Source organism: Crocodylus siamensis, chromosome 1 (genome assembly GCF_052110815.1).
Source record: "Crocodylus siamensis isolate JL-2025a chromosome 1, ASM5211081v1, whole genome shotgun sequence".
NCBI classification, from domain to species: domain Eukaryota; kingdom Metazoa; phylum Chordata; order Crocodylia; family Crocodylidae; genus Crocodylus; species Crocodylus siamensis.
In genome coordinates this window covers 273,317,588-273,343,831 of record NC_143395.1, presented here as the reverse complement: position 1 = coordinate 273,343,831, position 26,244 = coordinate 273,317,588, and the positions used below count along the sequence as shown (strand labels likewise).

General features: G+C 41.0%; 1 protein-coding gene across 3 annotated transcripts in view; it reads right to left on the bottom strand.

The window, feature by feature from the left end:
• SH3KBP1 (SH3 domain containing kinase binding protein 1) overlaps positions 1-26,244 on the bottom strand; it is a 361,555-nt gene that overhangs the window by 70,939 nt on the left and 264,372 nt on the right. For all 3 annotated transcript variants that reach the window (XM_090062600.1, XM_090062582.1, XM_090062591.1), the window contains 2 exons: positions 23,382-23,457; positions 8,497-8,591 (listed from right to left, as the gene is read on the bottom strand). In XM_090062600.1, the coding sequence (XP_089918726.1) occupies positions 8,497-8,591; positions 23,382-23,457 (171 nt within the window). The remainder of the gene's footprint in view (positions 1-8,496; positions 8,592-23,381; positions 23,458-26,244) is intronic.

Sequence of the window (26,244 nt, the reverse complement as noted above, 5' to 3'; positions counted from 1 at the left end):
AATTAACTGCATATTTTTGACCAGTCAAGGATTATAGCAATTATACAAAATAACTACTTTTTTTGTAGTTTTCTTGACAGAAATGGTGGTTGTTATTGTTTTTTGACACATTTCTTAATGGAAAAATTTGTGCCTTTTCTATGTATTATTTGGACCTATCGGAAATTTTTTACAATTTTTTACCAATAGTTGACCAGTCAATTGACCAAACTTTATTTGACTGGTCAAATACCTAACCCTACTTTTTAAAGTGGTATACAACACAACAAAGTGAGGACTTGAAACGAACTCCAGGAATTGGTAAGACTATCTTATTGAACAGTACTTGGAAATACATATTTTTTCTTTAAGATCTTGCTAGTTTTTGATACTTTAAATTTTATACATAGCACATATTATAAAATGTGATGGATTGCTTAAAAGGTAAAAAAATACACAATTTTATAACTTTTTGGATTTATAAGTATTAAAAGTTTAATGAAATCTGAAAATCTATTAAGAGCGAGTGGTAAGGCCTTAAAACAGTTCTGACGTGAAACTATAATGTATACAAATAAACAATTTTAATAAGAAAGGTTTAGAGTATACTCTAATGTGAGAGACAGAAAGGCAGAGAGGATAACTTCAGTACCAAACTTATTCTTTCAGTGATAAGGGACAGGCTAACTGTGTTGCAGGTGTTCCTGGCTTTCAGGGAGATCTATTCTCTCTCAGTACAAGTCTGAAATAGTATTTAATCAAGAGAGATTCTGAGATACATGTTCCAGTTAAGTTACTAGCAGTGTGAAATTTCTGTTGAAGAGGTAAGCCTAAACACTAAAGATGAGATTGCAATTAAGATAAAAATTCAGCCACAATGAAGGAAGCAACCTGACATAGGTCTAAGAAAGCAAATGAAGCATCCTTGAACTTTATTTCACTATATTTTTCTTTCTATATCAGAAAGCTATATGGGAATTTTGACAAATTCATTTCCATAAGTAGTGTAACTAGAGACAGGGAAACCTGAAGTTCTGCTGTTTAGTAAGGTTAACATTTGAGTTGTAGTTTCCAATTAAGGTCTTTCCTGAGTTAAACACCAATTAACAGACCTCTATTCTCCAATTTATTTAACATATTTTAACATATTCAGAATAATAGCCAATTTTAATGTCTGGGTCAAACAGTATGGTTCCTGGCTTGCCTTTGCGCACTGATGTAATGCTGTACCCCTTCCTCATTGTAACACTTAAACTTTATGTGCAGCCTTTGTCCTTTCCAATGTAAAACCTTCACTCAGTCCATTCTAAAATGAGGCTTAAGTGACTAAGGTTATACGAGCAAATGTTTTGCTGGTAGGAAATATATCAATGGATGAAATATCCATTGAGCCTCAGCTAAAGAATTCATGCAGAACAGTGGAAATCTTAAAGGTTAATGAATACGAGGCTTGATCACCTCAGTTGGCCACGCTATTTTTTGAATCCTCAGAACCTTTATTTTCCCTACAACTTAAACCGGCTGATTTCCAAAGGAGTTACATTTTTCCCAAACCAATTCTAACTTCCAAAAGTAAGTTCTGTTTTGTGCATTACTAAGAGTAGAACTAGCCCCTCACAGATACGCTAGCAGCAGCAAATGCTGAGTAATTAGTGAGTTAGCAAGTGAGTTAGTAATAAAGTCAAACTCAAGAAGCAGAGTAAATATGATTAGTTACACTAAAACACTGTAACTATACAAGGGGAATGGATAAACAAATAATTTAAGAGTTAAAATGGGTGGGAGACATACTGTAGAGGGATCTGACAAGCAGTAACTGTATTTTCACTCTTAAACTGTGTTAAGTGAAACTAGGATAGCTCACTAGTGAAAGAAACAGAGCTAACTTACCATATTCAGCCTAGTCAAATCCTCAATTCAAGTTGCTTACACACATGGACCCTATTTGTACCTTATACAGGTGTGACAGAATGGAAGAAAATGAAACTCAGTACCACTGGCCCAATAGCACAGTTGTAGCCTTCCCAAGTACTTGGGAAATGCTGTAAGCAAGGACTTTTCCTGGACACCAGACATCTCACAGAATTCAACCAAACTGGTCAGCAAAGTACTGGTTTCAACATTTAAGTGACTCCTACAGATAGCTACTAGTCTTTACAAGTCTGACATAATTCAGGCCAAAAGAACTAAAGTTAGCAAAAAAGATTACATATTGATTAACAAAAAACAAGGAGTATGAAGCAAATGGAATAAAGAATTCCAAAAAAGTAGTATAATATTGACTCATTTTAATTACCCTGTCTATGTGGAATAATATAAGTTTGATTTATCTGTTAAAATTTACTTACTTAAATTAACATTGTAGTCTCATCTGAATACAATTAACTATTTTACATCAACTGCATTCTAAAGGCAAAATGTAAATGACTATGACCTTCCATAAAGTTACTCATGAATTTTTTTTCTTCTCTTCCAAATGATTTATATGCAAGATTGTATTTCTTTTGTTTTTTAACTGACTAGTGTACAGTAGAAAGGATGAATCGTGACTTCCATTTCAAGGGATGACTGTAATGTCACAGAGAGTTTTCAAGGATAAAGAGCTACACTTGGAGGAAGCAGTTTCTAGGCATGCATAACTTACTAATTTTAAATTAAACTTTTAGAAAGGATATGTAAAGAGAACCAAAATTAGCAAGATTCCTGTTTAACTTTTCATCCAAGTAGGCAAGTTCAGCTTCATTTTGATTCTCTGATTTAACTACTGGTTAGTAGAAAAGCTATCCAAATTACTTCTTACAGACATAAGGTCACATGAAATCTAAGACAAAAGCACAGTCAAACCATTTTAGATGAACTTTGCCTTTTAAATCAGTTGCCAGACCAGCGTGTAATATTCATTGGCAACTTAACAATTCATTTAATTGCTCTATACATCCATCAGTGAAGAATCTCTGTTCAACTTTATTAGAGTATAAGGATAGCACCAAGGCTGGTTTCTTTTGGCAAACCTATGGTTTTTCTTTGTTTTGGCAGAGACTCTACAGAAGATCAATAAAGAGATATTTAAAAAATTACAGTCCACATAATATGGTAAATCATGCACGCTGTGTGCTTTAAGCAGACACATACATATAATGACATGCATGTTGGTTAAATTATGATAGCCTACATGTTGAAATACATTATTTTTCCTTTTCCTGCTGTTTTGAGAGTGGAGACACCAGCATTAGTGGAAGAAGCAGAACATTAGTTCAACCTGGATCTGCAGCATCTGTATAGAACAGGTGCTTCAGTAGGGCTTTGTGGTGTTTTTATCTACCAGCTGATTTAAAAGCTACTGATACACTGCCAGTCTTAAAGAATAACCTGAACATGGTTAAAGCAGTTTGTTCCATTCATTGACATTTGTTAAATTAACTGCTTATTTGCTGCTCACTTATCCATTGTCATGCTGTTCTTCTTTTGGAAAATACTCAGCATACTGTAGGCATATCAACAACATGATTGCTGCTGAATGTGAAGATAATTTCTCTATATCTGGGTTGTTTTAACTTTTTAAAGTAGAAGTTGTACAGAAATTACCAGAAATGTAATCTCAAACATGATAACAGTTTTTGGAGAGATAGAAACAACATTCAGAATAACACACGTTGGCAAAGTCCAAAAACAGGAGACTTTCCAAACAGTACTGTTCTCCCAGATGTGTATTGGCAGGAGCTAACCAATTTACAAGAAACTCTGAAGAATTTAAATAATGAAGTAGCTGCAGCTTAACTTAAAAATAAAATCAGTCCTTGGTAGTAGCATAGAGCATGTCTCCACTTCCATGTCAGCTTATTCTTTTGCTACACAGTTACTCCTTTAACCACCTACTATCAAGCCATTTTTATAGGTGATTTGCTATAAATCTTTCAATTGATTGTCCCCACTCATTTTTAACCCTCAATCTTTTCCAATTAGCTTTCAGGAAACAAAACTGACCATTTAAATAGCTTCTTTTCAGCTCTTGAGAGCAGTGGCACAAAGATGAGGTATCTTGCAACAGCCTGAGACATACATGTGACTGTGGGCTTTGCGCCTGACTCCTGTCAGAGGCCAACCCCCCAGTCAACCCTGCTGTAGGTGGGCAACTGGTCATTAACCACACTAACCACACATGACTCACTTCCTTGTGTGCTGGTGGCTACACAAACCGCAAATTAACCACACTAGTCTCATAAGATGTTAAGCGTGAGATGGCCTTTAACCTTTTTAACTCTGGTTTTGTCAAATCTTCAGTGTTAGGAGTGAACTAAAACTCCTAACTTCAAATCTTGAAGACAAAATTAACTCCTTTTCTGTTGCATACAATCATTAGTGGTATGTTAATTTTGCACAACTGAAATTAAGCCAACAGAAAACCAACAATGAAACCAACACAGAATTTAAGTATAAGTTTAGGTGTTGTCTCTCCCCAGGATCCCCTACCGTCTTTGTCTGCCAGGGTCAGTAGTCACCTTTCTTTCCCCCACCCCCCACTAACTTCTGACAGAAAAAAGCTAGTGCTATCTTGTATTATTTTCTAATAAAACATTGTCATATTACTCATGCACAAAGAACAATAGAAAAAAGATGGGAGATGATAGAGGGGAGAAGATACCTACTAATCTATTAACAAACTATTCACTTTGCTTTTGAAGGTGTTCAGTGTAGATGCTTGAACCACCTCCAATGGCAGGCTGTTCCAGACCTTGGGGGCTCGGACAGTAAAGAAATTCTTCCTTATGTCCAGCCTGAAACGGTCTTGTAGTAGTTTATGACCGTTCAAACTCGTCATCCCTTGGGGCGCTCTGGTGAACAACCGTTCCCCCAGATACTGGAGGTCACCCCTGATAAACTTATAGGTGGCCCCCAGATCACCCCTGAGCCTGTGCTTTTCCAAGCTAAGGAGCCCCATGGCTCTCAGCCTGTTGTCGTAAGGTCTGTTTTCCTGACCTCTGATCATGCGATTCTTTGGACTTTCTCAAGCTTCTCCACATCTTTTTGAATTGTGGAGCCCAAAACTGGATGCAGTAGGCGGGGGGCTGGACTCGAAGAGCTTCTGAGGTCCCTTCCAACTCTAATGTCTATGAAATCTATGAAAACTAAAAATTTAAAGAAAAAGAACTAGACAGGTATGATAGAAAGATGTGTTGTGTTTATGATGATTTTGAATAATTACATTTTAGACATTTTATAGTCTCTCAAATATTTTAAGGTATCTTATTTGAGGCCCGGGAATGGAATATTATATATCTATTTAATATGTCTGGCTCATTTTTGCAAAAGCTGCTTGAAATGATTTAGGATTAAAAATGAGAGTGATTACTCTGTCATCTTTAATTTGCTCCAAAAAGTAAATCAGTCTGAAATGTCTTCAACCAAGTGAACTAAAACATTATACAGTAAAATAAATAAGAAAACTCAAATGAAGCAATTGTGATTCAGAACCCCACTTATTTCAATGAGTACTTAATATAATTATACTTTAGGTTTTATGTCCTAAGTACATATAAAATAAGACCCAATTTAATTCAAATCAATACATTGTCTATTGTCACCTTTTAGTTTCAGTCAAATTCTAATCCCCCTGTAAATTTGCTAAATTGTAATCCCTAGGTTTATTTTACTCCATGATCTCCTATGCCAACCCTCACCTAAGAAATTCAAATGTATGGTTCCCCTAATAAGGATCTCATATTTTACACATATAGCTTCCAATTAATTAGAATTATTTATTATAAACTTTTCCAAAAACAAATTGACCCATTTTTTCAGTTTTGTAGGTTCTTTATATATAAAGTTATTTATAAATTTAGTAAAGTAACAGTTTTCTTTCAATGAAAGCTCTCCAAGTATACGATGGACATAGATCTGAATGTGAGAGTTGCATGCAACCCTAACACAGCTATCTAAGGAGCCATGACCATTTACCAGACTGCACTTCCAACTTCTGGGGGTGTTTGGATAGGTGTGGATTCCTACCAGGAGCTTTGAGCTGTCATAATCATTTCATAGACTTCCTATCACTAACCTGGCTAGGGTTATCTGACCCCAAGGGGTTGGACTCGATGATCTACTGAGGTCCCTTCTGACCTTAATATCTCTGAATCTATGAAAACTTCCCATCAGCCCCAGCCCCTGATAATCAGGGACTGAGGCTGAATTGTACCCAAAAACGTACCTATCAATAGGTCCTGGAATTGTATCATATTTTCTTTTAACACAGAAACATTTCTCAAATTTGTGTGTGTGTGTTTATTACGCACATACAGTACATACATATAGGATGCATCTACACCAGGTGCTACTGGGCAGTGGTTGCTATACATTTATTTAGTACTTGTATAATCAAGTACTAAATAAATACTCAGTAACTGGACTTACTATGCAGTAGTGCCAGAGAATGCCTTTAGTGACACTACTGAGCAGTTGCCTAATAATATTGTGCAGTAGCACATCAGCACTGTTTGTACTGCAATATCCTACTGTGCAGTATTATTCAGCTACTACGCAGTTAGCATCTCACACAGAAACGTCCACAGGAATTAAGAATTGCACATGGTGCTTGTGCGGACATGTTTCTAATCATGAAATTCTCTATTGTCATTCTTTGGCTTCAGTTGTGGAACTCATTACTAGATAAGGTAGTAAAGGCAGAAAGTACAACCAGGTTCAAAAGCATCTAGATAACAAAACAGTCTTCTGGCATCTCTAAAACAATGATGGTAGATGCCAGGGAGGGTAACAAATAGGGGATAGATCACTTTAGACCAACCCAGTTCAATGCTTCCACTCCTGGCATCCACTCCTGGCACTGTCAGAGACAGAAGCTGAGCTACATGACCCACAGGTCTGACCCACACACAAACGTGTGTGTGTGTGTGTGTGTGTGTGTGTGTGTGTGTGTATCTTTAACATTATACTATATTAGAATATAGGCTGTTTGCATAATGAAATTTTGCAGATCTAAAAACAAATCTAACACAAGTGTGCATTGTAAAAGCACATGCCACTATGCTACCTGCTGGAAAATTAAATATATTGCCTCCTTATGGAGGCTGGATAAATACCGAAGATTTTCTCTGTTAAACAGAGAACAAGAAATGACAAGCAAGTCTTCAGCTAGTTTCCAGATACTAGGTTTGTTACCCACTCATTACATTATTCATATACTTCTATTTGAGACACTTCCCAATAAAAACTCTGATCAACTTCTGTCATTACCCTGCCCAGTGAAATAGCTTAGCAAAGAACTAACAAATGAGGAAGGGCACTTGGTACTTGAACAGTTTTCTAACATCTCTTCCAAATATACAGTTAATCCCAGCAGTTCAATCAAAGATTGGCAACCAGGCCAACGATAAGGGTGTCAACGTTGAGGGGATACAAGAGGGGTGTTTGCTGCTGCTGCCACAGGTGACCTAGCCCCCGTCTCATTGCTGCTGCCACCTAAAGTTATTGTAAGCCCCTGGTAGATCCAATAAAAAAATATCACCAAAAAAATTACCCATCACACATTTCATGGACTATCATAGCTACAACAACACTCTAACCCTACCACACACATAAACAAACTTTTACATAAATCAGATTTTAAGGACCTGGCAGAATTTTGGCTACTTCTAAACATACACACACACACACACACACACACACACACTATTAGAATTAGGTAAATACTTAGTGTTTTCACCAGTTCAGGCCTCTGTAACACTAATGCAATCTTAGTATTTCGGAGAATTTCTGTTGATCTAAAACAGGGGTGTAAAAGATACAGCCTACGGATTGGATCCATCCCATGAAACCTCCTAACCCTGCTGCCAGAGCTGCCCCTTGATTTTGAGAGTTGATCCAGGCAGGGTGCACAGGGCCTGGGAAGCGCTCTGCACACTGTGCCAAATCCAGCCAGTCTAGCCTCTAGATATGTCCCACATAATTTGGGCCAGATTAGTTTGACACCCCTGATATAAAAAATGTGGTTTCCAAATCTCTCATCTATTTAATTTGTTTCAGTTTAGTAAAAGTTGGATTACTCAGTGCCTGTCATTTGAGAAAAGTATGAGTTTTCAGAAGATGAATTATTTTCTCCCCCCCCCATCACTCAGACATACTGCACAAACAGCAGTGCACTTCTACTGTATTTACCATTCTTCCAGTCTATTCTCATTCTGTTGCATTAGCGAATGAAACCAATCCCTCATTAATGAAGATCTATAAATTGGGTGCAAACTAAAAGAGAATTATAATTACTGATAAACTGAACAGACACGCATTGTGCTTTACTTAATTTTTATCAAGTGAAGCTCTGAAGTCAACAATGAATTTTTTCCTCAACTCTTTATAATCCTCTATTACCAAAACCATATAGTTTCCACAGCTAACACAGAGATTATCAAAGGTGCAAATAGAAAATAAGTGTTCAACAGAGGCAACAGAAGATGCATATTTTTGAAAGCTGTATTCCTGTTTATAGGAGGAAAATTGTACTTTTACCTTACTGAGAAGCGTGACAATATCACCTTCTTTGATTGTCAGTTCATCATCATTCTGTGCTTCATATGGAAATATTACTTTGCAGTACTCCTTGACTGAAAGGAAAATGTGCAATGCGATAAATTACAATCTTATAATATGCTTATTCAAGTATAAATATCTTCATAATATAGTTCATAAGTGTCAACATATCAAATAATTTACCTTCTTGGTTTTCTTTTTGTTCTATATTAAGGACTTTTATTAATTGTATGAAATATTTAGAAGCTATGTACCGGTAATAACTAGATTTGTCATTCGGGGTGGGAGGCAGGGGTTGTAAAAAAGCATCAAGCTCTGTAGAAACCCAGACAGTTCTAGAACTGTGGACAATTTCCATCAAGCGTATGTATTTCTTACTCGCATAAATGTTGACAACAGCATACTTTTTCAAAGATGCAGTAATCAAGAAAGAACAACCTAGGAGGACAGCTAACCCAACCTTCCCTTAGCAGTGTAAGATAAGTACTTCTAAACTGGTTACTCAAAAGAACTAAAAAGGAAAAAATAAAGCTGATTCAGAATTCCTTTTTGTATATATGTTGCTAATGGGTACTTTATAACTTCACTACATAAAGCTTTTTCCTCCATTCTTTCATAGTCTACAAATGAGGAGTCTTTTCAATTCTCAGGCAAAAAATAAAAGCTAAGCACTTCTATTCAGCATTCTTTAAAACAGTTGTCATAAGAGACAGTTAACTGCATCTTGTTGCAGTGCAGCAAAGACAAACGTGTCACCTTACAAGGAATTGGGAATGTGTACACTTCAGGTTTTTATAAAAATGTGCAAAAGACCAAAAACAACAACAAGACCAAAAAGAACCGTCACAGAGCTATTTTTAGATAGTAATTACAAACACGCATCTATATATAGTCTAAATATTAAGCAACTACAAGCACACATCAACACATAGTTTAAATATTTACTAATTTCTAGCATACATCAGTCGCTCAGATTCTCTTATTCACAGGTCTCTTCCTGTTAGCCAACAAAATGAACTCTGGGACTATTAGCCAATAGCCTCTACCCTAGGTAGAAACTATGATCAAATGAGAATGCTGAACATTTTGCTAGAAAGATTCACTGACAAAAGCTAGGATGAACTAACTCCTCTCATACTATCACTTCTCAGAAATATTGAATGCCCTACAATAACAATTTCCTAATATTAAGTGATAGTAAAAATTCCCTCTCAAAAGATTGATGACGTGAAGCTACATCCTTTGGAAAAGGTTTGGGAAGAGGAAGGATTTGGGAAGAGCAGTCTAATCATTATCTGAAACCAGTTTGTGGGTTACATCTTGGATCCTTCCATCTCCTCTCTGAGAGGCCATGAAAAAAAGTTACACTTGCTGAAAATCTAATTCTCCTGGCTTGCATGACCACATTTAATTGAGAGCTCTGCTACAGAACTGGAGATAGGTGTGTTGAGAGTCTCTGTGTTAAGGTTAGAGGGGAGAGGAATAAGGATGATGTCATGGTGGGTGTCTGCTATAGACCACCAGACCAGGAGGCAGTGGTGGATGAGGCTTTCTTCAAACAGCTTGCAGAAGTTTCCCGGTCACAGACCCTGGTTCTCACGGGGGACTTCTATCACCCTGACATCTGCTGGGTGGGCAATACACCAGTTCGCAGGCAATCAAGGAAGTTTTTGGAGGGTACTGGGGACAACTTCCTGATGCAAGCGTTGGAGTGGCCAACTAGGGGCCATGCTCTTCTTGACTTGGTGGTCACAAACAGGAAATTGGTGAGGAATGTAGCAGTGGATGGCAACTTGGGCAGCAGTGACCATGAGATGATTAAGTTCAAGATCCTGAGGAAAGGAAGGATGGAGTAAGGACCTTGGACTTCAGAAAGGCAGACTCCAATTCACTCGGGGAACTCATGGGCAGGGTCCCCTGGGAAGCCAGTCTGATGGAGAGAGGAGTCTAGGAGAGTGGGCTGTACTTTAAGGAAGTATGGGAGGTAATGCTCAGGGGCAGTCAGCATGGGTTCATCACAGGCAGATCCTGCCTGACTAACCTTGTTTCCTTTTACGACCAGGTCACAAAGTCCCTGGATGCGGGCGTTGAGGTAGATGTTGTCTACCTGGACTTCAAGAAGGCCCTTGACACTGTTTCTCACCCCATGCTCATTAAAAAAACCTGGGTGACTGCGGTATTGATGCCTACAAAGTCAGATGGGTAGCAAATTTACTCAATGGTTGCACCCAGAGAATGGTGGTAGACGGGTCGTTTTCAACCTGGATGGATGTGGGCAGTGGAGTTTCCCAGGGCTCGGTCCATGGCCCTGTGCTAGTCAACATCCTTATCAGTGAGTTGGAAGTGGGCGTGGAAAGCATGCTGTCCAAATTTGCTGATGACACAAAGATGTGGGGAGAAGTAGGCACACTGGAGGGGAGGGACAGAATCCAAGTAGATCTAGACAGGTTACAGAGGGGGGCAGATGAGAATAGAATGGAACTGAATGCAGACAAGTGCAAGGTGCTCCATCTAGGGAAAAGGAACCTATAACATACCTATAGGCTGGGGAACATCCTTCTCAACAACAGAGTGGCTGAAAGGGATCTTGGAGTCATTGTTGACTCCAGGATGGACATGAGCTGCCAATGCGAGGATGTGGTCAGTAAGGCTAACTGTACATCTACAGATGCATCACAAGTTGGTCCAGGGAGGTGATCCTTCCCCTCTATGTGGTGCTGGTTAGGCCGTAGTTGGAGTACTACAGCCAGTTCTGGGTGCCACACTTCAAGAGGGATGCGGCTAACCTTGAAAGGGTCCAGAAGAGGGTCACTCGCATGGTCAGGGGGCAGCATGCCAGGCCCTACGAAGATAAACTAAAAGGCTTGAATCTTTCAGCCTCCACAAGAGAAGACCGAGAGGGGATCTGGTGGCCATCTATAAACTCACAGGGGGGACCAGTGGAAAACAGGTGAGGCTCTGTTCCCCTAGGTACCACCTGGAATAACAAGGAATAAGGGCCACAAATTGATTGAGAGTAGGTTCAGGCTTGATATCAGGAGGCATTACTCTACAATTAGGGCTGCCAGGCTCTGGAATGGGCTCCCAAGGGAAGCGGTGCTCTCCCCTACCTTGGCGGTCTTCAAGAGGAGGTTGGCTAGATACCTGGCTGGGGTATTATGATCCCAGCACTTGTTCCTGCCCAGGACAGGGTGTCAGACTTGATGATCTGTTCAGGTCCCTTCCAACCCTAGAAACTGTGAAACATTACTGAAAGTGCAGGAACAAACCATTCCGATGCGCAGGAAGACTTGCAAGTATGGCAGAAGACCGGCTTGGCTGAGCAAGGAACTCTTCAGTAAACTACAACACAAAAATGCAGCTTATAAGAAGTGGAAACATGAAGAAATAACTAGGGAAGAATATAAGAGCATTGCTCAGACATGCAGAGATGAAGTCAGGAAAGCCAAAGTGCAACTGGAGATGCAGCTAGCAAGGGATATGAAGGGTAACAAGAAGGGTTTCTACAAGTATGTCAGCAGCAAGAGGAGGACCAGGGAAACTGTGGGTCACTTACTGAATGGGGGAGGCAACCTTGTGACAAAAGATAAAGAAAAGGCTGAAGTGCTCAATGCCTTTTTTACCTGTCTTTACAGGCAAGGGCTGCTCCCAGACAACTGCACTGGGCAGCACAGTCTAGAGAGGAGGTGACCAGCCAACAATGATGAAAGAACAGGTTAGGGACTATTTAGAAAAGCTGTACATGTACAAGTCAATGGGACCAGATGGGATGCACCCAAGGGTGCTGAGGGAGCTGGCTGATGTGATTGCAGAGCCACTGGCTATTGACTTCGAAACCTTGTGGTGATCAGGAGAGGTCCCGGATGGTTGTAAAAGGGCACACATAGTGCCCAAATTTAAGAAAGGGGAAAAGGAGGATCCAGGGAATTACAGACCAGTCAGTCACACATCAGCCTCTGGAAAAATCATGGAGGAGATCTTCAAGGAATCCATTTGCAAGCACTTGGATGAGAAAAGGGCGATTAGAAAAAGTCAGCATGGATTCACCAAGAGCAAGTCATGCCTGACCAACCTGATTGCCTTCTATGATGAGGTGACTTGCTCTGTGGACACAAGGAGACTGGTGGATGTGGTGCACCTTGATTATAGCAAGGCTGTTTGATAGAGTCTCCTGCAACAGTCTTGTAGGCAAGTTAAGGAAGTATGGACTGAATGGACTGTAAGGTGGATAGAAAATTGGCTGCAGCATTGGGGTCAGAGAGTAGTAAATAATCAACTTGGTGTCTAGTTGGCAGCCGCTATCCAGTGGGGTCCCTCGGTGTTGGTCCCAGGGCTGGTTTTGTTCAATCATCAACAACCTGAAAAATGGCATAAAGTGCACCCTCAGCAAGTTTGCAGATGACACCAAGCTGGGGGGAATAGTAAATATGCTGGAGGGTAGGGCTAGGATTCAGAGTGACCTAGACCAGGTGTTTCCAACCTTTTATAAGTGTACCCCTGGCAGCCTGCTTTTTAGTAAGTGCACCGGGGGGGTTGGGGGGAGGAGTGGTGAGCAACCAGATGTGAAGTGAGGGTGGCGAGAGGCCAGACATGGGGGGGAGGGGTGGCAAGCAGCCAGATGCAAAGCAGGGATGTGGCAAGTGCAGCGTCTGTACAGCCCTGCTCTTGCTCTGCCCCAGCCCTGCTCCTGTGAGGCAGCGGCACAGGGTGGTGGTACTCTGTCCCTGCATACCCCCGGGACCTTTTAAAGTACCACCGGGGGACGCATACCCCTACTTGACAACCAACCCCTGGCCTAGACAAATTGGAGGATTGGACCAAAAGAAATCTCGTGAGGTTCAACATTCTGGGTGAGAATACACGGGGGTTGTGGGGAAAGGGACTTAACGGTGGGGGTCTACTACAGACCTCCCAACCAGGGAGAAGAGCTAGATTGGGAATTCTCAGGTCAACTCGCGGAGACAGTTAAGTCAATGGACATGGTCCTCATGGGTGACCTAAACTATGTGGACATCTGCTGGGAAGAGCAGTCAGCCAGGTCTGACAGCTCATGTAAGTTCCTAGCCATGTTACAGGACCTCCATCTAAGCCAGAGGTGCACAGTCCCACCAGGGGAAATGTCTTGTTAGACTTGGTCCTGGCCACAAGCAATGACCTGGTGAGGGGACTGTGGGTGCTCGATCACCTGGGCAATAGCGATCATTGCCTATTGGAATTCACCATCCAGCACAGGGTGGCAAAGGCCTGCAGCAAGACAGCAGCCCTGGACTTCAGGAGGGCAGATTTCATTGAGCTAAGGAGACTAGTCGGGGAGGCACTGAGGTCCTGGAGGGGTGGGGAGTTGGGAGTCCAAGAAGAGTGGTCGCTCCTGAAGGAGACGATCCTCCAAGCCCAAAGGGTGGCTATCCTAACACAGATCAAAAGGGGCCAAGAGTGCTCAAAAGCCCCCATGGCTAACCAAAAGAATCCAGGAACGTCTCAAAGCTAAAAAGGAGGTGTGTACCCAATGGAAGGGAGGGGCCATCACCAGGGAGTACTACACCTCCGTTGCTCGGGATTGTAGGGGGGCTGTTAGGAAGGCCAAGGTGGAGATGGAACTGGGACTAGCAACCTGGATCAAGGATAACAAGAAATCCTTTTTTAAATACAAAGGGGTAAAAATAAGGTTCCGGGTAACGTGGGGCCTCTGCAGAACATGCTAGGAATGGTGTTATGGTTATAGGTTAGGGGCTCCCCTCTCAGCAGCACAGAGGCAGAGAGGGATCTTGGAGTCATGATAGACTCCAGGATGAATATGAGTCGCCAATGCAACGAAGCAATAGGCAGAGCCAACCGCACCCTGTCATGCATCAACAAGGGTATCACTAACAGGTCCAGAGAGGTCTTGTACCCCTCTATGCGGCACTGGTCAGGCCACAGCTGAAGTACTGTGTCCAGTTCTGGGCGCTGCACTTCAAGAGGGACGTGGGGAACCTGGGGAGGGTCCAGAGGAGGGCCACTCGTACAGTTGAGGGCCTCTGTGGCCAGCCTATGAGAGGCTGAGGGACCTGAATCTCTTCAATCTCCGCAAGAGGAGACTGAGGGGGGATCTTGTAGCTGCCTACAACCTTATCAGGGGCCAGAAGCTGGGACTCAGGGAAGTCTGTTCACCAGGGCCCCCTTTGGAGTCACCGGGAACAATGGCCACAAGCTGAGGGAGGACAGGTTTAGGTTAGATATTAGGAAGAACTACTTCACTGTAAGGGTGGCCAGAGCCTGGAATAGGCTTCCCAGAGAGGTGGTGCTCTCACCTTCCCTGGAAATCTTCAAGAGGAGACTGGATAGGCTGGGGTCTTATGACCCCTCCCACCCCCAATGTCATTCCTCCCCATGGCGGGGGGTCGGACTTAATCTGTCTAGGTCCCTTCCGACTCATTGATTTTATGATTCTATGAAATCTGGTGGTCACACCAGATGACAAAGCTAACCTAATTAACAATTTCTTTGCCTCCATTTTTCTGAGCAGGGACCAGGTCATCCCCCCACCAGGATCCCCGATGGTCCCAGGGGAGGCACAGCCAGGCCTACGGTCAGAGAGAGAAAGTGTTACTTACACCATTTAAAAACTAGCACTCTCATTAAAGGCCACTATGGCAATGCATCTGGGTTTTAATGACATCTGTGAATTTGTAAGTATATGAGTGGTTACCTAAATGGGGCAAATTACCTTTCAAGATGATGAAAAGGGGATAATCCAGAAACTAGATAGGGAAAGCAAAAATAAAGTCAAAAGGCTCAGAGTCACATGAAGAAGGATTAATAATAAGGTAAATGTAGTGGTCTCTAAAGTTTAATTTCAATAGATCATTATCACCCTCATAATCTGTCATGGACAGCCAGTCTTCAACTGAAAGCACGATGAATGAACCCAGGGCCCAATACAATCTGTGGACCAGCTGCAGACCATGGCTTGGAATCCATGTACATGATCCCATGATATCCATTACTTTACCAAGACTTCTAGTAACAAAAAGCACAACATAACACAAAAGCTGCTTACTTTCAGCAATCATATTTAGAGAGAATTAATTAAAAAGGAAGAAGAAAAGAACCAGGCTTTAATTCCAGCTATGTATCTGTATGTACACAGAAACAAAATCTTCTGAAATGAGGTAACAAAAGCCACAAGCTGATATCAGAATTGAGGCCATGAAATGATATACAGAATGACACAGAAGGATGCTTGTGAAGTCCACTGCATTGATTGCCAGCATAGCGCATTGAGCATTACTCCTGAAAGACTGTTTACTACAGCGGTTCCCAAACTGTGGGTTGTGACCCCAAATGGGGCCACAACATCAGCAGGCGGGGTCATGAGGGTGGAGGGCTGTGGGTTATGGGTGAGGCGTCATACCAAGGAAATAGAGCCATAAATGGGGTCATGTTGAGAAAAAGTTTGGGAAGCACTGATCTACTGGAAACTATTTTTAAGTGAGATAAATAATAAGTGATGGGTTAAAGAAATAGTTGCCAGCAGATGCCTGATAAATTGCAGCTATATATACAGTAATAAAACAGACATATCATTGTGAGCTTTCCTGCCAAGCTGTGGGAGCCACACACAGGGAGCACTTGAAGTTTGACTGGCTCAGCCTGAGCCCAGATAATCACCTAATGGGAGATGGCTCCCCATCTCCTATACAATCATCCAGGACAGCCCAGAAGTAGGTGTGGCAGAAGGCCAGCGCTGTTTCTCCCCAAAAACTCTGCTCTATGACAATCTGGTTAAGATGGGCCCTGCAGAGGGTACACACCTTACCCTATCTCTTTAGGTAACCTGAGCTGGATACATTCCTGAGAGAGGGGGAAAACCTGCTCCCTATGCCTATGTGACTGGCATCACGTACCTGGCTAGGAACCACCAGTCTGCCCAGCAACTAGTGATGCATTTCAAATTGGTTGGCTGACAGCCAACAGGTGCTGGCCTCCATTGGACCAGGTAAATGAGGTCATAAGGGCTATATAAGTTAAGGAGGAGGGGGCAGCAGCCATGAGGAAGACTCAGAGAGAGAGAAGAGCTGGACCATCTGAAACTTGCTCTCTCTCAAAACTCATGATCAAGGAGCTGCCTGCCTCCAGAGGGAATCTCCACCTGCCTCTGGATGATACCTGTGAGTAAGCTACCTGAGATTTAACTAGATATATAGCTTGCAGTAACTCAGATGCATGATCAAAGGCTACCCAGCCATGCCAGTTTGCTCTATGGGATTTCTCTGCCATTGCTCTTTCCTATACCCTATTTCCTACCCCTTGTAACGAATAAAGTTCTCCTTTGTATCTAGCATGACAGACTTATTGGGAGTGGGTTTAGATTATGCCTTGGGGTCCCTTTGGTTCGGATGACTAAGGGAGACCACTACTGGTGCTTCCAATTGAGGGAAGTATCCCAAGTTCTTGAAGTGAATCAAGTACCCTTGAGGGCTACTAGGCCTGTGTTTCCCCGGGTGCACAGAGCCAGAATCAAGCCCATCCCTGGGTGGTAGCAGTGTTACCCCCAGGCTAGTGAGTGTGCTCCAGGAAGGGGGTCGGCCAGATGCAAGGTGCCCCCAGGGAGGTACTCGGAGCCTGGAAGGTGGTCAGGTGCAGTGAGGTGGGTGGCTCAATGCAGGAGCACCCCCTACTGGCCAGCCAAAGTAGGGAAAAAGAGAAACAGAGCACTAACCACCAATTAAGACTGTTCTACTTGAGTAAAACTGGCTATGATGCCTAGAATCAATACACCAGGCTGAGGTTAGCTAGCAGCATCCTCCGGCTTCTTCTCCTTCATTGCCACATATGTCCCAAAGTATCCTATAAGATTCCTTGATCCTTTCAAAATATGTTTAGTCCTAAGGCTGAAAAATCAGCACAGAACTTAAAAACAAGCTAAGTTAGCTCTAACTAAAGAAAGTTAGTTTTAAGGACAACGGAAGCCAAAATGGCTATTTAGGTTGGTGCATGCACTATATTATACCTGTACTTCACAGACTGCACTGGCCTGAAATGTATTTCCTGTTGTAAATGCAAAGGACTGATTTTGATGCACAGTATAAAGCCCATGTGATTTGGAGTCTTGCTCATCTTGCCCACCTTCTTCCTTGGTTTGAAATACAAGCTGACAGTTCACAAACATGCTCATCTAGACATCCAGATAGATCTTCTCAGGGAAGGTCAATAACTGGAACCTGCTTTTCCCCTCAGTCCAAACTGAGACAGTGCTCTTCCGTTCATGTCTGACTTTGCTTTTCCCTAGTGCAATCAGCTTCCCCCAGACTGACAAAGCACAGAAACTGTGCTAAATTTGTACTTCTAACTTACATGATTAAAAAGAAAATAATATAATATAGAAAAGCACTGGCTCAGGGGCGATCTGAGGGCCACCTATAAGTTTATAAAGGGTGTCCACCAGGATATGAGGGAACATTTGTTCACCAGAGCCCCCCAAAGGACAACAAGGTCTAACAGTTATAAACTCCTGCAAGACCATTTCAGCTGGACGTAAGGAAGAATTTCTTTACTGTCTGAGCCCTCAAGGTCTGGAATAGACTGCCACTGGAGGTAGTTCAAGCACCTACTTTGAATGCCTTCATAGATTTCATAGATATTAGGGCTGGAAGGGAACTCGGAAGATCAGAGTCCAGCCCTAATGTCTATGTAATGTCAAGAGAAAATTGGATGTTTATCTTGCTGGGATCCTATGACCCCAGCTGACTTCCTGCCCCTGGGGCAGGGGACTGGACTCCATGATCTTCCGAGGTTCCTTCCAGCCCTAATGCCTATGAAATCTATGAAAATCGGACATATCTGATTTTTGAAAGTTGGTTATTTCTCATTCCACAGGAAGCCTAGAATCACACACCAAATAAGTTGGGTACACACATGCTAATGGAGTTTAGATAAGTAAAAAGAATAACAGTTCAAAAATGAATGTCTAAAATTACAAGATATGAATCCTATTGAAATGGTTCTACATCAGGAGGAAGAAATTCTGGATAACAAAGACCTTACACACAAAGATAAGCTGCGCTTCTGTTACAAAACGTGGAATTGGATTACTGCTTGGTGCTCACTGTGGCTGTTAAATTCATTATCCAAAAGTTGATAACACAAAGCTATTTCCAATTAATTTTGTCATATTTAAACCATCAAAACATTATATCAGAACAGCAGAAACAAAGTGCAACCCTCTCCAATCAGATTCTTACTCATATAGGTTGAGTTAATTTTATAATTTGCACAAAAGTTACCTTCTCCATATTACTCACTAAACAAATATTCATCTCATATCCATCTGTTATATTCATCTCTTATTATGAAGAATTGGTTATTTTTACAAAGAAGTTTGTATCCATATAATGAAATGTCATAAAGTAAATGTAACCAGAAACCTATTGTGGCATATTATCCTTGAGTATCTATTATATAAGTGTGTGCATTTACATTCAGTTTTGTCAGTCTGAGCAACTGGAAATATCTCTCCCACTTATTAGCAATGGTTTTACTGTACAGTTTTTCAGAATCCAAATCTGACCCATTTTTAAAAAACAATAAATATTTATACATGCAATTAAAAAAAAAAAAAAGGAGAGCTCTCTGGGCTGCATGCTCTAGGGACACCTGGCAGCCCAGCGACCACCCTGCAGACTCTTTCCTTTGCATTTTAAACTTCTGTACAGGTCAGTTTTTCTTACAGGAAAACAAACCCAGGACTTGTCCTGGATGATCTGACTTTGTGTAGGTACGCAGCTCAAATTTACTAACGTTTCTTCTCATCTTCCTCTTCTCCACAAACCTCAAGTTCTTTTCCTCTTATTCAGGCGTTACAAGTCCCTAGGGACTTCCTTTTTCCATAGCATTCCCATTCAAGTCAGGGGCCTCCTTCCACTTTTATTTTGGCCTTGGAGCCCTCATATCTCCCTTCCTTCTCCCTCCAATTCTTGCAGGTCCTTTCACCCAATCCCAAGCTCTGAGCAAGCTTCCTCCTCTTCTCTCACAGCCATGAGGGCCCTGCCTCCTACTCTTTCACCCTTCAAAAGCCTGAGGGCTCCCCCTCTCTCCCCAGCCATTCTACCCCTCTCCAAATCTAAAGAGTTCTTCCCCCACTTTCCCAACCTTAATTCCTTATTCTTGTTGCCATGGGGAGCAAGAATCTTTCTTGTCTACCTGGACTTTCTTGTCTATCTGGACTGACAGAAAATGCTTCTCATGGCTACAACCTCTCCGTCCTTCTGTCACGTGCTAATTAAGGGGGGGAGGGGTGCCAGGAAAGCAGGGCACTAGCCCTGGGTGCCAACTTAGGAAGCAGCCAATAAGGCTGCTGCCACCACTGTCTGACCAGGCACTGCCCAGGGTTCAAAACTGCCCAGCTATGCCTCTGCTCAAGAGTATCAACAGTGAGATGACTCCTAAATGTGTGACAGAGAGAAGAGAAAATCAGTTGTTACTTCACAACAGAGGACCTTTTGCAAACTCACTGAATTGGGCAGAGAAGAAGACAAAGAAGTAAAGCTTCTTCCCATTCTGTGCATCTGCAGGCTACCCATTCTGTGCATATGTAGCCTTCCAGTGCAGCTGCTGCTGCCTGACAGCAGACAGCACTGGCATTAGCTATGGAAAGAAAGAAAGAGAAAGAACTCGGTGGTCACACTCCTGTCTTTCTGCCTTGCCAATGCTAACTGCTCCTGCACAGACCTCCCACACCTCCAAGCAGTGCCTCACAATGAGCATATTAGAATCAAAATAATGTTTCTGAGAGTCCCCTTCCAGTCTTGAGCAGAACCTGTGTGTGACTCTTGCCTTAAGCTACTTCTCCTGGGGATGGCTACTTAGCACCTGGCGATCCCAATAAGGACTGAAGATCCAGCAATTTTGAAAAAAGGAAAGGCCAATTAAGCTAAGACCCAAGGTGGAGTGAATGGTACTAAGCTTAGCACTGCTAAGGAATACCTAGCAGCAGCCTGGGATTGGGGATCTTTTGGATTTATGGCTTTTCAAGCTTCTTTGAGGCAGCTTTTTCTGAAAATAAAAATAAGATGTCAAAGAACATTCCCCTGCTTGAGACTACTTCAGAAACACTGAAGGGACCCAGGAGTACTGTTCAGCTGTTTCTATTTTTATTTATATGTTGTAGGTCGGAAACAATGGAATAAATATGAGACCATGAAGTAGGAGCACAAAAAGCTGGTATTCAATACTGATCCATAGATCCTATGGGACTATATAATTGGTTTCCACAGATTGCTAAATTGACTTATTCGGGAAGTTGTGCAGTCTAGGGACTGTGGGGAATTTTGGATGCACTTGTAATAAAAAGTCAGCAAGGCACCAGATGTAACATACTAGAAAGCTCCCAGAATATTCTGGAACAGTTTTTTGGAATAATTTTCTAATCATGGCAAATATAGAACCATATTTATGAGTAGATCATTACAGACTACTTTTATTATTACAAAAAATATTTCTCCCAATTAAAATATAAAAACCACTGAGAAGCTTCTCAGTTCTTCATACATTAAATATGTGTTAATTCCAGGTGATTTAAGAGATATTTCTTGGAAAGGCTGCTTGGCATTGTGGTCTGTTTGCATAATTACGCAATAATTACAGTATCCATGCTACAGTTCCCCCCCTCAAAAATCTCAAAGGACTATCAACATTAAAGAAGTTCAAAGAGGGTATCATCAAGTTCCAGAATAGATAAAATTTCCAAAGACCACAAACATAGTTGAAAGAAAAAAAAATTTGAAGAAAAACTTGGGAGTGCTGTGAATAAAACTGTGCACAGATGGAAATATTTTGTAATTTATACCATTCAAGTATTGTTCAGGAGTCTGCTTATCCCATCAGCGTTGATCACTGCAAAGCACAGTGTTGTTTGCCCACTGAAGTGATCCAAGTGACACAGCCTGAATGAGGGTTCTGGAAAAATAACCCCCAAATCCCCCCCAAAATACAAAACCAACCAAACAAAGCAAAAACTGAATATGCAAAGTATGCCAAGGAAATATCCCACAGAAGTGCAAATAGCATAAACCCAGCCAGGAGCCCAATTCATTCCTGATATAAGAGCATGATTCCAGTAAGATTTTCCAGGTGTTTGGGAAAGGTTCATTCAGGTGACGTCTTAAACTAGAAGTGCTGTTTTATATTGCACGGAAATTAGCTGGGGGGGGGAGGAGAGGTAAACTGCTTACATTTCCTCAGAATAAATAGTTTAGAGTTGAATGCTTACCCTTCCCTTCCCTTCATAAATAGCTCTACACCCTTTTTTCTGCAACATCTCCCCATTCTCCTTCCACTCTGTGTACACTTTAATTAAGAGCTAGTTTTGGGGAAAATGTTAACTGCCCATATTTATCTGAAGGGTACAAACATCAAGAGTAGAAAAGAACTGTGCTGATATAAAACAAAAGAAAATGTAATCCACAAATTAGGATTAATTTCTTAGTACAGCTTTAGACCTGAGTCCAAAAGAAAAACAACACAATGGAAATCCCATATATTGGTTCATTTTAAACTGTAAAATAATTGGATAGTGAAGCCAGACATAATATTTTATTATATACAGAACAAGTAAGAGTAATCCTACACTGGCAGGGAGATGGACAAGATGACCTGGTAGCTCTTTTTCAGCTCAAATTTCTATGACTAAATTCCCCAATACATTCTATACTGCAGATTATTTTTTCGGCAGTGTCAATTTCTAGTGCTAATAAGGGAGCTTTTACACATGGAAGTAGAAAATATGTAATAAGGATCTTGAGATATGGATAAGAGAAAAGAATTTCAACTTAGAAATTCAAAGCATTAAATAGTTACTATTTTTTCACTAATACAGTCCTTTTGTTTTTTCACTTAGTTCACTATACCTTGTGGAAAGTCCCTAAACACATTTGATTTTAATAAACTCTGCATAAAACACTTTTATATACATATTAAGATTAAAAGATGAGTGCTCTATGCGCAAGGTAGTCTGCATGTTACCTAACTGTATCACACTAAGGACAAAGCAGATATCTTCCTAAGAGTGGTGCTCATGTTTTAGGCGCCACAGGCCAGATGAACTGTGTGGGTCCAAGCCACAGGCCAGCCTGGGCCCTTGCATTGCCCCTGTTCAGCCTCCCTATGCCAGGATTGGGCCCTGAGCCAGCGTCTGTGCCTGATCTAGCATGGAGGGCCATAGAACATGAACATCTGTGGGGAGTCAGAGAACAGATCTGAACCAGGGGTTGAGCACCTTTGTTCTATGATTAGTGCTTTTACCATTTTAAACAACAAGGTTCACAATCATTGAGATGCTCCAGTTGAATGCTTTATTTCCTACATGATTCCATGCAGGGTAGAGTTTGTTTCAGCTAAGGAAACAAACAAAAATAGGGAGAAGCATTATTATTAGGGACATATATATATATTATATATATATATATATATATATATATATATATATATATATATATATATATATATATATATATTATATATATATATATATATATATATATATATATATATAAAAAACACACATGCAACTTGTAGTTGGAAACTGGATCACATTCAAATCTAATTAATTCAGAAGTGTTCTTACAATTGGGGTAGGTGAAATAATTTTAATTTTTGGTGGCAGTGCTGGAGATTAAAATCATCAGGGCAAACAATTCTGAGGCCTCTATGAAATGAAGCATTTTGAGGTGGCAGTGTTTAGACAAGCTCTGTTCTGAATATGCTTGCAGCCCTTCTTTTCTGGATGTAAAGAAAACTGCTTGTACCAAAATCTAAGAAAATGTTTAACACTTCCCAACAAGGTTACCAATACTTAGTGCAAAGGAGGAAAAAATAGTAAGGCTTACCCTTTGTTCTGTTGTCTGCTTCTATTTTTGTTGGCTCCTGAGTTGCTGCAGCCGGAGGTAATTTCTTCCCAACAGTCTGAAATAAATAAATTACTACTCTTTAACACCTCTTTATTTTCCCATTTAAAAATTTAGTGAGTTTATGGAAATCATGAAGAATACAAAAACAAAATAGAAAAAAGTATGTTAAAGGTACATGGTATCTGTGAATTAAAAAGAACATTTAAGATGTAGTGGTAGGATTGGACTGGTGTTGAAACTATGATGGTCCAGGGAAGGATTTTTATTTCATATCTTTTATTGGACCAAATTAATAGTTGGGAGAGATGTTAGACAAGGTTTTGGGCACAAAGGGCCATTCCCCATAGCTGAGAAAGAAGTAGGCACTGCTTGAGCTATAAAAGAGTACAAAAGCAGTACTACACCTCCTACTTACCCCTTTGGCAAGTCCTGTGAGTTAGTGGTCATTGTTGCCCATGTTTAAAGAACTCTTTCTCTTCTGTGTTATTGTGTGAAAGACTCAAAAAAAACTGTCACTAGTGCTATCTAGTGGGGAAAAAACCAAGATGCAGAAAAAACAGGGGAATCCCCCCTCTAATTTTCTTCAGCAATAGTAACTTTAGATGTAACAAGTCACAACAGTATGTAAGACATTTCAGACAGATGTGTGAATTTCTAAAAGTATCCTTTAAAACTATTTCTCCTTTCTTGGTTATATTTGAAGTAGAAATATTATCTAGTCCACAAAGTTGTATTGCAATAAACCCTCATCAGTATCAGACAGGAAAGAGGTATGCCTACATTAGTGGCTCTCAACTTCTTTGGAATTAAGGCACTCTTCAGTAGGCTTGAGGTACCCCTTAACAGACTCAAAAGTAATTCTCAGTAGGCTCAAGGCACACAACAACAATTCCAGCTGTTAGCTTTCACCAGTTTTTGACTCCAGAAAAATAATAGAGCGATTCTTCTGTTGCAAAGAACTCAGAACAACGACAACACGTCAGAAGGTTTTTGACACTATGGATTCTTATTTAAAATCTCTGGGTTCATCTTTTGAATCATGTTTGCACACCCAACAGTGCTAACATTGTGTGTGGGACCCTTGAAAAGATCTCAAGGCATACTATGGTGCTATGGCCCAAATCCTTGGCCCAAGTGCACATGTTGCCTCTATTAACCAGAAACAAGGAAATGTTATTTATGAATGCCCACTTTTTAATTTTGCAAATATATTATTTGTCATAGGAATGGTCCAACCAGAGATACCTGCATCTGCAATGACCAGTTATTTACTTGTTTTGCCAAAGTGCCTAACAAAGTCCCAGCTATGAGCCAGCATTTTATTATGCCAGAATAAAGAGTTCTCCCACCCCAAAGACCTTAACATCCAAATATAAGCTAAGAGATAACAGATGGGATAGAGACAGGGAAATACAAGGAAAATACAGCAGACTGTTATCCAGCAGCCTAAACATTTCAGACTTTTTGTAGGATCACAGAAAATAAGTGAATTTCAAGGAAGGATTTGAAGAAGGATAACGAAGAGCTTTATGGATATTTAGAGTGCTCGTCAAGCATGAAGGGCAGTATGAAAGAAAGCATAAAGATACTTATTTGAAAATTTAACGAGCAGGCAATGCAGGCTAGCATCCGTAACTGATAGGAGGTGAAAGCTGACATTTTGATAACAAAGGGTAGTAGGGTGGAAACAAACCATGAAGGTCTTAAAAGTGCAGAAGCTTATACTGGATGAGAGAGAAAGAAGGGTGAGCCAGTGGTAGCATGAAGAGGGAGGGGTGTAATTTTGAAAGTGGCCAGCTAGAAAAGTGAGTTTTCCAGTAGCATTCAACAAGGATAGGAGCAGGGCAAGACCACACTGGTTAGAATAAGGAGAAAAGACATCACAGTAATTGAGAGATGAAACCATGATAACCTGGACGGAAGTTTTAGCTTTGTGAATGGACAAGAAAGGCCAAATCTTAGAGATATTAGACAGAACAGGAATAAGCACGTTTTAAACATCTGGATATGAGAAGCTAAACAAAGGTCTCAGTGGCAAGACATCAGTGTTGTCTGCAGGAGGAAAGGAGATGGTGAAATCCTGGGAAGCCAGAAGATTCAGAGCTGTTTGGTTGGTTGGTTTTTTTTACCCTGAGATCTAGGAAGACTTCCATGAAGAGAAGCCAGAGAGGCAAGCTAAGACTTTAGTTTGGATAGAAAGAGACGAGACAAGGACAAACAGAAGAACAGAGAGGCAGATCTGTGAACTGAATTTGTGCTTGTGGATTAGATTACCCACAGTGAATGCACAGAGGAGGAAGAGACGGAGACAAAGCCCTGTGGACCCCCTACAAAACACTGTAGGGAGAAGATGGAGGACCCTCTCGAACATGGGCTGGAAAAGTAATTACAAAGGTAGTATGAGAACCATGGAAAGAAACATAAAAGTCAAGGGAAGATAAGAAGACTATCTGGCGGTGACAAAGGTGGCTGAACGGTCAAAATGAGAAGGAACTGCTGATTCTGAGCTTTAGCTCGCAAGGGAAAGAAAGATCACTAGAGAATTTTGCAAAAGTAGTTTTAATGGAGCGAAAACCTGGAGAGGATATAAGACAAACTTGAAGCAGCCACACAGATAGTTCATTCAATAAGAAAAATATAAAAGGAAGAAGAGAGATGGGGCAGCAGCTGGAAAGAGATGAGAGATAAAAGGTAACTATGCATCTCACCACACATTTGTTTTCATATCAAAAACTCATTTATGGCTCTGCATCATAAGATAATTTGGGGCAATATTGGAACATATGCTCTAAATAGTCACCATGTACTGCAAACACAAATGTGAACTACTTGGTCCTAATGC